Genomic DNA, 13,900 nt, shown 5'->3' with positions numbered 1-13,900 from the left:
CCTTCCTTCCTTCCTTCCTTCCTTCCTTCCTTCCTTCCTTCCTTCCTTCCTTCCTTCCTTCCTTCCTTCCTTCCTTCCTTCCTTCCTTCCTTCCTTCCTTCCTTCCTTCCTTCCTTCCTTCCTTCCTTCCTTCCTTCCTTCCTTCCTTCCTTCCTTCCTTCCTTCCTTCCTTCCTTCCTTCCTTCCTTCCTTCCTTCCTTCCTTCCTTCCTTCCTTCCTTCCTTCCTTCCTTCCTTCCTTCCTTCCTTCCTTCCCTTCCTCCCTTCCCTCCCTTCCCTCCCTTCCCTCCCTTCCCTCCCTTCCCTCCCTTCCCTCCTTCCTTCCCTCCCTCCTTCCTTCCCTCCCCTCCCCTTCCCTCCTCTCCCCTCCCCTCCCCTCCCCTCCCCTCCCCTTCCCTTCCCTTCCCTTCCTTCCCTTCCCTTCCCTTCCCTTCCCTTCCCTTCCCTTCCCTTCCCTTCCCTTCCCTTCCCTTCCCTTCCCTTCCCTTCCCTTCCCTTCCCTTCCCTTCCCTTCCCTTCCCTTCCCTTCCCTTCCTTCCCTTCCCTTCCCTTCCCTTCCCTTCCCTTCCCTTCCCTTCCCTTCCCTTCCCTTCCCTTCCCTTCCCTTCCCTTCCCTTCCCTTCCCTTCCCTTCCCTTCCCTTCCTGTCTCCCCCCTCCCTTATGTGAATGCAGGGGGCAGGGGGGGGGGAGTTGCTTGGAGACAAAGAGAATCACTCATTCGATGTTCATGTGGCAACAGAGAGAGGTTATTCTTCAGCTCTTCTTTATAAAGGGCTTTTGAAAAACCCGGTCTGGATAGCTCATTTGTCTGATCTTCTACACCCCCAAATCCTGGACCACTATCAGTGGTGTTGCTTGCAGCTTAGGAAGGAACATAATTGGTTGAAGTTCCTGTCAGTTAACCCAGGGGCTAGTTTATGGATCTGGCTCTGTAGCTGAATTCATTTGCCCAGTACAAGCCAGCTTGTACTGTGATACAATGCGGCAACACTCCTACTTTCCCAGTTCCTTCTCCACCAAAACTGGAGACTGTACCTTGGCTGTTACAGCCTTGCTTGGCCACATTCTCTAGATGCCTGGTTTCTCTGCCTTGGAAGCAAGAAGAGTGCAGGAAGAAATTATACCAAAGCAACTGGAGAATTTCCAGGACACAGGGAAATTTTGCTCAAAGGCTGGAGAATAAAATGTGTATCACCATCCGTTGCTGTCTGGATCAGATTTAAATAATGATGCAAGCAATATAGAAATGAGCTTTAGGGGAAGGAAGACATAAGCATCTCTGTCTAGGTATCCTTTCTGAGAGACAGAGAGAGAGAAGAGAATTTGTGTGGAAAGCAGTGTTCTGAGTAGTCTTTATGTTTCTCAGGAAAGACAGGCATTTTACTCCCCCAGCAAACCCTTTATAACTCAGAATCATTAGGGCAAGCGTTCCCATCATTTAAGCCCTATCTCCACTTCCACATATACCTGAACAAGAACAGCCCAGCAACACTGTCAGATAAATCCACCTTCTAACACATATCTTTCTCAGGTCAGACTTGACCTGTGCCTTCCCATGCTGCTCAAAAGGGGCTGAGATGCTCCTAGGAGACCTGCTGCATCAAATGAATGCGTGAGTTTGGGTAACTCTCCAAACCTTTGCAGGATTTAAGCAACCCTGACTTTCCTTCTCTGGGTGACGAGTGACAGGTTGGCAGAAGGGGGAGGGTCCAGAGAGGTACGTAATCATCTTTGGTCTCTTGCTGGGCTGTAGTAGCAGGGAACATTCCAACACCAGGCCATTCCAGGGGACAAGGGAGATTGGATCGGATGTCCTTCAACCTCATAGCCCTCCAAGGATTTTTCTTCCATGTGTCCCTTCTCTTTCAGAGGTTATGTAAATGTTTTGCATCCATAAAAACCTGTGGAAAGGACTTCATAGCTTTCCTAAAAGAGAGGAAGTGTCCTTTGCTTGCTCTCTGAACAAGCCACCCCCACCAAGTTTTGCATGCTACTCCCTAGGAGACAATAAGCAATCCATCATTCCCCAGGCTTCCGAGGCCACTCACAATTTTATAAATCCCTATGATGTCCTACATCCTCTTTCTCTCTAGGACACTAAGAATCCATGCCTTTGGCAAGGGCAGAAATAAAAGAAAAGCATTGTGGCCATAGGTTAAAGAGAAATACAGGCATAGAGAACAAGGCAAGAGGCTGTGACAGCAGTTTTGTTCAGGTGTGCAAAGATGGATGATAAGAAGCTTTGGAGAATGTACCAGCTTCTCCCAGAAAGGAGACAGGTGGGAAAAGAGAATCAATGCAACCTGCACCACCAAGTTCTGTGAGGTATAAAAGGACTACCCTCAGAAACCTGATTTATGCTCCTAGGAAGCTTTATCTCTGTCAGCCCATGGTTTTACCAGGTTTCTCTTTCCCAGGATCTTGCATCAGCCTGGACAAATATATTTCCTTTATTTGAGTCCTGTGATGATACAGCTGACTGAAATATTTCAACTAGGAACATGAAGTTCTAGAAGTACAAGCTGCCATTGCTTGTCCATTAATAATACCTAACGCAGGTGCTCTTCAGTCACCATCCCTCCCCCTTTCTGTACCCCTGGAGCCACCAGCTTTCTACTGCAGCATTACTACATGAAATGAGAAACTTTGCAACAACAGATGTACACCCTTGAGGGCGTTCTTTGAAAGAGCCTGCAAAAAAGGTTACACTGGGTCTATGGAATGTTCAGCAGCATATCTGATGACAACGCTTGTCTATGCCAATGGCATGTTTTGGACAAAGGAAATAGAAATTTCAAAATAAACACTATAGTAAACTGGAAATTTTTCTTGATCCACTTAGTTATGATGGGATTGAACAGCTTTGGTAATTTTTGACCCTCTTAGTCCTATTATGGACATTTTCCTTTCCCACAGGAAGCTTCTAATTCCTCTTTCTTTCACAGAATAAAACATGCTTGTAAGAAAGCTGTGCATTAATACCAGTTTAAAGGCCAGCAGAATTCATGCACCACCTTGGAGGAGTCCCTGGCCTTGGACGTATACTTCAACATGAAGGAAAATTTCCCTCTGGACAGTGACACAGTCCTCCAGGGTCCATAAAAAAATTAACCAAGAAATGGAAAGGAAGAGTATTCCTCTTTAGTCTCTTAAGCTATTCCAACATGTCCAAACATAGAGGATTCTCTTCAATGTCTCTGGAGAGAATCCTGTGTCTTTCAGGAGCTAACACAATGAAGTTGGCAGCTGCTTGGAGAAGGAACATGATTATTCAGCAAAGCATTAAGCTTTAGTAAACTTTGTGTCATGACAGAAATCCCCACTCCTGCAGGGAGGGATTTCAGAAGATCTCACTATTTGTGTTCACAGGATTATTGCTCATCTACATTACACTCATAAACATCAGCATTGTACTGAAATTCTTGTGTGGCAAAAATCAGTCTGTAGAATATTCCAAAGATGAATAAAAGCATGGTTTGGTACATAGGCAGACATTTTAATACAGGTTAGCAGAGAGAAATTAGAAAAGGGAAATGCTGGGCATTCCCACATTTGAACTATTTAACTTGGGAAGCAGTAGGAGGGCACAGGATCGATTTTCTATCCTCCCTTTTGAAATTACAATGGAGGAATTTTATTTAGCAAAACACTGTGTTGCATATGATAAAACCACACATTATTCAAGAAAAGAAATTTGCAGAAATAAACTGAACAAAGTTAATCACTGGGTTTGCTGGATTTCTTTTTTTTTTCCAAATAAATGCAATGTAACATTCTGTCCACTACCTAAAATATGCAACTTTGGGTAAAAATGTGCATTTGAAAGAAAGATACCATCAGCACTGAGGAATCTGAAAGAGGTTTGAGAGTTGTTCTTCCTGTTATACAGGTGCTGTGTATAAGACAGAGACAGACAAACAACTACACATCATCCAAAGCCAAAAGGTATTTTTAGATTGAAGGCTACCTTACAGAATAATTAAAATAGCTCTCTATCTTAGCAGAGGTTTATGATTAACGGGTATGTTATTTGTACATTCTACCAATACCTGCTAATGCCCACATTTGGATCTTCAAATTTTCCACTGTGTACCTTTTGTCTGGAGAAAACCTTGGACTAGAGATAAGACCATCACCAAAAACATATTTCTAGCAGCTCCCAAGTCCAGCCAACCAGTCTGGGTTTGAGGTCGAATCAAGACCATGAAGTGCCTGCTGCTCCTCGCCTTTATTGGGGTGGCTGGTGAGTATATTTTTAATTTTTATTTCTGTCATTTAATAGGAAGCTGATTTTCTGAGCAAAACTGCAAGGTAGCCTATTGTGGGAAAGCCAAGTCCAGTTTTAACTTGCACAAGTCAGACTCCTGCAACTTCCATCTTCTGTCTGTTCATAATGCTTTGTGCCACAAGCTGGGGAATGAATGCCTTCATAGGGGTTCCTGACCTAGCTATGGAGATGTGGCCACAGCTTCAGAAAAAGGCTGTCTCCTTCTTCAGGACTATGGAGTGCACAGGGAATAGTTCTGGCCGAGGAAGTTCTGAAGCACCTGCAAAATTTTGGACCCTCAGTGGGTGCTCCAAGGAAATATCACTGCACACTTGCTTTTACTTTTTCCCTCAGTCAACCTTTGACTGTTTCAGAGGATGGGATCTAGAGAAAGACACACCCGTAATCCGATCCAATAAGAACATTTCTGTGTCCCTATGTTCCCTCAGGGAGTAGCCAGCAGGGCTTTACTTGCAGATACGTCAGGCACCAGTGTAAGTCTGATCCCCTTCTTTGAGGGTGCAGCAAATGCATGTGCCTTAGAGCTGCCCACCAGTGCTGCCCTGAGTGTCCATAGAGGGGGAGCCTACAAGTGAGGGGCTGCAGACAGGCAGTCAGAGGGCAGATTACAGCCACATTACCTTAGGCCAGCTGTTGACACATGGCACTTCTTGTCCCCCAGTTGCCTTCCCCACCTTTGCTGAAGATGATGATGACAAGATTGTGGGAGGCTACACCTGTGCAAAGAACTCTGTGCCCTATCAGGTGTCCCTGAATTCTGGATATCACTTCTGTGGAGGTTCCCTCATCAGCAGCCAGTGGGTCCTGTCAGCTGCTCACTGCTACAAATCGTGAGTGGAAAAGTTAAAACCTTCTATAACCTACTTCTGTCTTCCAGTTTGCTTCTAGCAGGAATCCTGAGCCATGAGACAGAAATATGTAAGTGCCTCCATACTTACCGGAGACTGCCAAGGGATGGGTGGATCATTCAGGAAGCCAGGCTGAGGCATCCTGAGGGGTTTTCCACTTCTGCAAATGTTCCTGGGAAGGCAGAGCATTTTCTGAAATAACAATGGGATAATCAAGCAGAGAATTCTGGGCTGTGATTTCTTGTCAATTGCATGAATCTTGCTAAGGCATTCTCCCCGGAGACCAGGAAGAGGATCGAGGTCAGGCTGGAGCTGTTTGCTTTGTCCCAGAAGATTTGTATCTAGTGTTGCTCTGTATTCACCTGCTGTCATGTATTTACAAACCTGCAGAAATTCACCACCCATGCAAGGAGTGGGTTAAGATCTCAGTGTGGATCCCCAGGGCTCCCTGCAGGACAAGAAAGATCCCCGGCCCCAGAAGGCTTCTGTGGCAGTGATGTCAGAGCGAGTGCACTCAGTGACAGGGAGGTTTCTCTCAACCTGCCGTAGCAGTAAAGGACACGCTGTGCCTTCTGTTTTCCAGTCGCATCCAAGTGCAGCTCGGGAAATCTAACCTGGAGGCCACCGAATCCACGCAGCAGTTTATCAACTCTGCTAAAGTCATCCGCCACTCTGGCTACAGCCCCTACACCCTGGACAATGACATCATGCTCATCAAGCTGGCCACCCCAGCCACGCTCAACAAAGCTGTCCAAACCATTGCTCTGCCTACCAGCTGCGTGGCCACCGGCACCACCTGCCTGATCTCTGGCTGGGGCAACACTCTCAGCAGTGGCAGTGAGTACTCTGGGGGAACGTACAGACCCTTGGGGCCCAGGACAGTCTCTAAGACCTGGCCATTAACCCCCAACAGGACACGCTAAAACACAGGGAAGTGCTGTGGGACAGGTTTTTTGAGTGACGTAACCGTGTAGGGACTGCACAGTGGATTCAGCTAATGTCAACAGAGTTGTCAATTCTCTGAGAATAAGGGTGAAGTCTGGGACTGTGGATCTAGAATTTCTACTAGAGACATCCATTCTCTCACACCAATGGTCAGAGATGTGCCTGGTGAGTGGTGTCTATTCCACTGATGACATCTAAACCTGCACCAGGGAAGAGGATGGTTTTCCTGAGGCTCAGGTTTCTTCCAGTGTATGTATCACAAAAGAGGGCCCTCTCTTGCCAACTGATGAACTTCCAGGTACAGAAAAGTTTAGGTGGCTGCAGTGTAGAATGGTGGGCCCATGGGTAGAATTTCTTCCAAATCTCCACAGAAGGGTCCCATGCTGTACTTACTGTTGACAGGAAGCAGGATGGCTGCTAGAACAGGGTGCCCATCATTTGCTTTTCTGCTATGATCTTCTCTGAGCTCTGAAAAGGACTCAGCAATGGCATCAACCATCTTTCCCTATTTCTTTGTAGTCAACTACCCGGACGAATTGCAGTGCCTGAAGGCTCCGGTCCTCTCTGCCGCCGACTGCTCTGATGCCTACCCTGGGCAAATTACCAAGAACATGATGTGTGTAGGATTCCTGGAGGGAGGAAAAGACTCCTGCCAGGTAAATCATCTGCCTCTCCTTTCCCAGTCATTTCTCTCCTGCCTTTTCCCAGCTGAAGAGGTCTTCACATTACAGAGTCAGCTCTACTCACTGCACTGGTAACTTGGAGTTTTTGAATGACAGCAGAGGCTTCAGGCACACGTATCCGGAAAGTTTGCCAAGTACTGCATCCGGCAAAAACAGGCAGCTGACTTGTCCTTAGCTGTGGTGCCCTTGGAGCTCAAGTCAGACATGGTAGCATCAGGTGCAGAGTGTGAATGAGGAACAGCCTTTGTAGAACTTTTGTACAGAGTACGCCGGGAGGGGCTTCCTCCAGAGTCAGTGACCTCAGGGATCTCTGGCTCATTGCTTAGGCTGATGCCATTTGCTGAATCTCCATACCCTTTGTGTGCACAGGGAGATTCCGGCGGTCCTGTGGTCTGCAATGGAGAGCTCCAGGGCATTGTCTCCTGGGGTATTGGATGTGCCCAGAATGGCTATCCCGGAGTTTACACCAAGGTTTGCAACTACGTCTCCTGGATCCAGTCCACCATTGCCTCCAACTGAGATGCTTGTTTGGTGGGACATGTATTTTCTCATCATCATTTCTATTCTTTTGTGTCTGGACAAGCAAAAATTATGAGAAATTAATAAAGACTTTCAGGCACCCCTACTTTGTACACTGTTTCTCTGGGAATTTCCAAAGGCTGTTATAGGGAGCACATAGATAATGAATGCCACGCAGGAGGAAGTACTTAATATTTAACTGGAAGCATCCTGGAAAACTTTACAGACTCATTTTTAGAAGACTTTCCGTCAGTTATTTTCTGTTGTTTCTGAAAACTTTCATTTATGTCAGTTACTACACATTTCTCACTTTGAAAAGGCCATTTCAGGCTTCTGCCTCCTCCTTCTGTAGCACTCTAGTCCATTCACTGTGGAGGATGCTGCCTGCTTCTAAAAACAAGGGCTGGCCTGAATTACTTACATTTCATTATCCTCAATGCAAAGGACAGTGGAGGGGCTCAGAGGAATATGATGCTCACCTAAATTTTCATAATCCATCAAGAACAGAAGCTGGAAATTCCTTATTGGAGTGTGAAGCACGGCCTTGGTCAGGGGAGCTGCAGCTCATGCCATAGCTGTGGGGACACAGAGCTCCTGTCTGGAGCTCAAGTTCTTGTGGCTCAAGTCCAGTCAGCCACTATGTGTTACAGCCACTCACTCACTACCCCCTTCCTCTGGTGGGATGGGAAAAAGGGTAGAACTTACAGGTTGAGATCCAAACAGAGCAATAATGGGAGTAAATAAAAAGGAAAAGAGAGAGAAATAAAAGTAATGTAAATCCATGTGATGCACAATACTCGCTACCCACTGACCCTGTGCCCAGCCCATCCCTGAGCAGTGACAGGCAGCACCTGGCCAGCTCCCCTCAGTTTCCATACTGAGCATCACATTGAATGGGAGGAAATAGCCTTTTAGCCAGTCTGAGTCTGCTGTCCTGGAAATGCTCCCTTCCAGCTGTTTGTGCACCTGTTCTCTGGCAGAGCATGAGACACTGTAAGGTCCTTAATTTCGGGTAAGCAGTGCTTAACTACAACTGAAACTCTGTTATCACCATTATTCTCATAGTGAATTCAGAACACAGCACTTCCACAGTCTCCACCTGTTAATCCTGCCTCCTGCTTAGCACTTGCATACAGGTTTCCGCAGGACTTCCATGGAAACTTCTCCTTCAGTGAAACACTAAATTGGGTGACACCCCACGAGCCTTCTCCTTCCCAGCATTATGAGACAGAAGTTCCACCAGGGATCCTCACCCATTTCCACTTGTTTCTCCTTCCCTATTGTCAGGCAGATCTCTAGGCACATGAAGGAGAAGAATGAGGGAAATCTGCTCCCAGCAGACCTCGTCAGGCCTGTCACTCCTTCCCTGTGCCCCTTTCACTCTTGCCACTGTCCCAGATGTTATTTATCTCGGTGCCCATTGGGTTCCCCAGCTATCCCATGCAGACTTTGTGGAGCAGAGGACACGTGGATTTTCTTCAGAGCAGAAACACCTGAGGGCGCAGTGCAGAGGCTGCAGTGGCCTGGGTCTCCTCAGCCTGTGAGCAGAGCAGCACAGAGGAGCCCCTGGCAGAGCATGAGTGAATGAAATTGCACTGTACAGCTGCTTGCTAGACCCCAGTGCTCTCACTGCCTGAATCCCAGTAGCAGCCTCCACACCCCACTGGAGGACAAGCTCAGTCCTGCCAGGAAAGCCAAACTCCTTGTAGAGGCCAATTCTCAGGGCAGAGGGGGCAATGGCACAGATGCTCTCTGTCAGTCCCCAGGGTTCCCAGCCAGCCAATGCCTGCTCTCATTTCTTGGCTGGCCCCACCCCGAGATGTCTCACACTCACTCACTGCTCCCACTCCACATATATTTGGGCAGCCACAAGAGGCAGGTTGCTGAGAGGGTAGGGGCATTTCCCCCATGGTTCTCTGCTGGTTCTTTTTGGCCATGCTGGCCCCTCTGGGTAAGTGAACTCAACGCAGCCCCGAGCACCTCCACTGACCCCGCTGCTGCTCTCCCAGCTGTGTAGCCTGTTTCTGGCATTGCTTCCTTCTGCAGAGCTTTCTACATTGTGGAAAAGCTCTCAATGTCTTGGGCAGGAATCCCTGAATCTTCTGCAATGGCCATCTAAGAATTGGTCATTCTTTCTGCAGCCCGTAGATGGTTCCTGGTTTTGGACCAAACTGCCCAGGAATGCATCTTGCCTATTGAGGAGAGATTGGAAATTCACCTGCTGATCTGAAGAGCTGTCCCATGCCTTGAACTGCTCCCTTGGCCGCCCTAGTTCTACCCACCCTTTCCCTACCAACCCACAGTGCCTAGTTCAAATTTTTCCCATTTTTTCCTTCTCCTCACTGCTCCTACTTTTCCTTTCCAGTGTTAGCCCTGGAACGGTCTCCAGACATGGTGATAAAAGAAGGCCAGTCCGTGAATCTGGAATGTTCCAAGAAGAAATCCTCCAGCACAGCTATGTACTGGTTCATGCTGCCCTCAAAGAAGAATTCCAGTCTGACCCTACTGGCTTCTGCAGTAGAAGGTGGTAACCCAGCGGTGGAGAAGGGTTTTGAGAGCCATTTCAAGAGCAGCAAGATAAAAGGAGACAGAATCACCCTCTCAGTAGAACATGCCTTTCTCAATGACTCTGGCACATACTACTGTGCTGAGGGTGAGCACAGTGGTGATACTGCTGAGGGAGCTGAGCACAAACTTCTTCCTGCATATACAGGACCTGCTTTCCACCCTGTGGGTGCTGCACGAGGATTCTCACTCATTAGTTCCTCTGCTTCCTAGCCTTGCCTTCCTCCTCTTCTCAGATGCTGACAGTTTATTTGTCCATCTTTGTCTCCTTGCCACTCTAGGCCTCCCTCTGCATTTAAGTCTTAATTGCACTACACTTGCTTCTCTCAGCCCTTCTCCTCCTCTCTGTCTCCCTTCCAATCCCTACGTTCTTTTTTCTGTCTTCATTCTGCACTCCTCTGACTTCATCTTACTTAACTCCAGTCAACCCTGCTCATAATTCTCACTGTCAAACTGATCAAGTGCTTGTGTGGGAAGTTCTTGGTGCACCTGTAGATAAAGGCAAGGCCTGGCAGGTGTGGAAGTAGCCAGTACCATGTGGGAGCTGCCCACACGCTCCTCTGTTACAACGACTGGTCTGTGGTTGTTCTGTGGCCAAGGAATGTGAAAAGCAGAGCACAAGCCTGTGCTTACTCAGGTAAAGTGTTATGTGAATCCCTAACTCCTCCATGTAGAGTGGTGTCTGGGGCAGGATCGACCTGCCTTCCAGCCCTTGATCCACATACAGTTTATCTTCAGCAAACACACTACAAAAATTACAAGTTATGTTAGCAAGCTGTGCAGCTAACAGACATTTCCAACAGGTTACAGTGTTCTGTTCATCAGGGAAGGGGTAAAGAGTCTCCTGAGGACCTTCACTGATAACAGCAAGTTAGGAGGAATTGCTGATAACCCAGAGGGCTGTGCAGCCCTTCAGATGGGCCATGACAGGTTGGAGGGATGTGCAGAGAGGAACCTTCAGAAATTCCTTGTGTGGAAAAATATCCCCGTGTCCCAGCACAGGCTGGGGGCTGACCTGCTGATGAGCAGCTCTTCAGAGAAGGACCTGGGGGTCCTGGTGGACAAGAAGCTGTCCATGAGCCAGCAATGTATCCTGGTCTCCAAGAAGCCAGTGGTGTCCTGGGATGCATTAGGAAGAGCATTGTCAGCAGGGCGAGGGAGGTGAGGCTGCACTCAGCCCTGGTGAGGCAAATCTGCTGGGTTGTGTCCATTTCTGGGCTCCTTGGTACAAAAGAGAGATGGAGCTCCTGGAGAATGTTCAAGAGGGGAGATGAATGATGATTAGTAGAGTGGAGCACCTACTAGTAGATGATTTGTAGAGCGGAGTGTGCACAAAGGCTGAGGGTGCTGGGCCTGTTCTGCCTTGAGAAGGAACAACTATGTGGCCACCTCATCAATGTCTACAAGTATCTGAAGGGAGGGTCCCAAGAGGTGGAGCCAGGTTCTTCACTGTCATACCAAGCACTAGGTCAAGAGGCAATGGGCAGGAAATGATGCACGTGAGGTTCCACCTGAATCTAAGGTCAGAGCTTTGCAATGTGAGTGACGGTGCACTGGAGCAGATTGCCCAAAGAAGTTGTGGAGTCTATTAGGAGATATCCCAGAACAATCTGGATAAAATTTTGTGCCATGTGCTCTGGGATGACTCTGCTTGAGCAGAGAGGTTGGAGCAGTGACCCCCTGAGGTCCCTTCTCAGCTGGCCCATCCCATGATTCTGTCCTGCATAACACACACCCGTGCACAGCACAGGCCTGCATGGGGCAATCCAGGTGGTTCCTATCCTGCAGATTCCCATGCTAATGTCCAAGCTTCTCAGGACCTCAACACAGGGCCCCCCATAGCAGCCATGCCTGTTCAACATCACTAACTCCTCAAGGATTATGTTTTCTGCAAGACCCCCTCTACACTGCCCTTCCCTCTGTACACCCCAAGCCATTGGAGACCTATTGCATGGACACATCAGGCATGGCCTCCTCTCTGCTGGAGTGCTTCTGGTGGTGTGAGGATTTGGAGTTTTTACAAAGAGTCGCCCAATCTCTTTGCTTTTTTCTCCCACTTCTGTTCAGGAATCTGGGGTCTTCCCTGAATCTTTCTAGGCAGCTTGGGGAAATGAATGCAATGGGACACGCTCAGATTTGCAGCAGAGGTCTTGGGAAAAGCTGGAAGCATTGCTGCTCTCCTCTGCTGACAGGATACAGGGCTACATCTGCAAAGCCCAGGACAGCCTTGAGCAACTGGATCACTTGATGTCCTGTATGGGCCAGCCTCACACTGCCATGCTCACAGCACAGCACGGATGTACAGAGTCTCTGTCAGACCTCTGTGCCCAAACTCCGTGCGCACAAACTACGAGTGTCTCTTCCTGCCTACAGGGATGTCCCACTGCCTTGGGCAGGTGAACAAGGCTGTGTGCAAAGAAGAGGACATGGTTTTCTCCAGCTTTCTCCATTTGTGTCCTGATGCTCTTTTGTACAGTGCTGCAATAAAGAGGCAGAGAGCGTATCCGTTCTTCTCTGGCATGGAGAAGGTCAGTGTGTAGCAGCACATCCTGTGGGGCACAGCCTTCTCCTCAGAAATCCTTCTGAGGTGCAGTCTCTCAAGGGACAGTCCCAGTGTGGAAGCAAAGGCAGCCTGTTCTCTCCTTGAGATCCCCCTTTAGAGTCACAGGAGACCAGTTACAGGAGTATTCTCTGCCAGGCTCCAAGAGACACCCGCTTGGCAGGTCAGCAGCCATTCCCACTCCTGGATATCACGTCAGGCCTGACTCGGACAAGCAGTGATTCCACATTGCAGCTTGCAGGGCTGGGAGTCTGTGAGTGTGAGGGTGGCTAGGGAGGAGACAAACAGCAGGACACAGACACAAACATGCATTCCTGAGATCTTCTTCTCTTCCCATCAATTTCTGCCATTTTGTGCATTCCTGTGCACACGCTCAGGCTGCCACACAGCCCCATCCTGCTCTGTGATAGCTCTGAACTATGCCACCTACTGAAGTCCCACCTACTCTTGCACAGCCACGTTCACACGCAGCAGGGAGCCAGAGCAGCAGAGTACCAGCACCTCATGACTGCCTGCAGGTGTCATTCCCCACCGTTCCTGGACAGCCAACAGCCTTGTGACATTTCAGACTCCCGCTCACTCCCCTGCCCAACCACAGAGAGACGTAGCTCTTCCTCTCCACCTCTCCTCTTTACACATCTCTGTGTCTGTGCTGTCACCAGGAGCGGGTGGCTGGAAGGAGGGGATTTTCTCTATGGATTTCCAGTGGTTCCTTGTGGCCATGCTGCTCCCTGTGGGTAAGTGGGCTTCCCTTCCTCTTGAGCAGCTGCACTGGAGCTGCTGCTGCATCCTCAGCTGTGCTCCCACTTCCTGGCAGTGCCCCTTTCCCAAGGCTTCCAGGGGGGAAGGTGGACAAAGAACCAGGTGAGCCTTTCCACCACCTATTGGATCAGGAAACTCTGGAAGACTGAAAATTTGGGTTTTCCTGTCCCTTTTTAATATTTTGCTTAACAGTATCAAAGTTATTTCTTCTCCAAACATATTTGCTGTTGCATTTGAAGCTGGTTTGTTGGGGGTTTCTTCATAATATGTATCATTTTTCAGAAAAACATGGCACTGTCCCATAGCTTTCTGATATCCTAGCGGCATTCCATTCATACTTCAAGGATGTGCATCTTTGTCCTCTTCAATGCATGTCACTTCCCATGTTTCATCTCCTGTCTTCCAGGCTGGGCCCTTCAGCAATCCCCAGATACAGTCGTCCGAGTGGGAGACACCGTGACTCTGGAATGTTCTGGATTGGGGAATGTTGTCAAGACCATGTACTGGTATAAGTTACCTGTGGAGAAGGATGCCAGTATGCAGTTGGTTGTATATTCAGTGGAAGGTGGCAAAGCAGATATTGAGAAGGAATTCAAAAATCGCTTCCAGAGTAATGGGACTAGGAACAACCATTTATCTGTGAAGATAGAGCATGCCCTGCTCAATGACACAGGCACATATTTCTGTGCTGAACAAGATCCACAGAGACTCAAAGGCAGGTGCAGCATAG

At 48.4% G+C, this 13,900-nt stretch overlaps 1 protein-coding gene and 2 gene segments (V, D, J or C); all 3 read left to right on the top strand.

The window, feature by feature from the left end:
- LOC128784088 (trypsin I-P1-like) overlaps positions 1-7,389 on the top strand; it is a 62,015-nt gene extending 54,626 nt beyond the window's left edge. The window contains exons 2-6 of one of the 3 annotated variants that reach the window (XM_053935381.1): positions 4,157-4,243; positions 4,950-5,118; positions 5,720-5,973; positions 6,601-6,737; positions 7,134-7,389. In XM_053935381.1, the coding sequence (XP_053791356.1) occupies positions 4,204-4,243; positions 4,950-5,118; positions 5,720-5,973; positions 6,601-6,737; positions 7,134-7,283 (750 nt within the window). In that variant the 5' untranslated portion in view covers positions 4,157-4,203 and the 3' untranslated portion in view covers positions 7,284-7,389. Of the gene's footprint in view, positions 1-3,889; positions 4,244-4,949; positions 5,119-5,719; positions 5,974-6,600; positions 6,738-7,133 lie in introns of all 3 variants that reach the window. The other 2 variants (XM_053935379.1, XM_053935380.1) reach the window with 2 other exon arrangements.
- Positions 7,390-9,151: 1,762 nt separating this feature from the next.
- Positions 9,152-10,061, top strand: LOC128783731 (T cell receptor beta variable 20-1-like). The segment is given in 2 exon segments: positions 9,152-9,234; positions 9,649-10,061. Coding segments are annotated over 2 exon segments (456 nt in total).
- Positions 10,062-13,089: 3,028 nt separating this feature from the next.
- LOC128783730 (T cell receptor beta variable 30-like) lies at positions 13,090-13,900 on the top strand. The segment is given in 2 exon segments: positions 13,090-13,145; positions 13,577-13,900. Coding segments are annotated over 2 exon segments (367 nt in total).

Source organism: Vidua chalybeata, chromosome 2, assembly GCF_026979565.1.
Source record: "Vidua chalybeata isolate OUT-0048 chromosome 2, bVidCha1 merged haplotype, whole genome shotgun sequence".
In the NCBI taxonomy this organism is placed as follows: Eukaryota; Metazoa; Chordata; class Aves; order Passeriformes; family Viduidae; genus Vidua; species Vidua chalybeata.
Note: the sequence above shows the minus strand (reverse complement) of the source record. Positions and strands in the feature narration are given on the sequence as shown.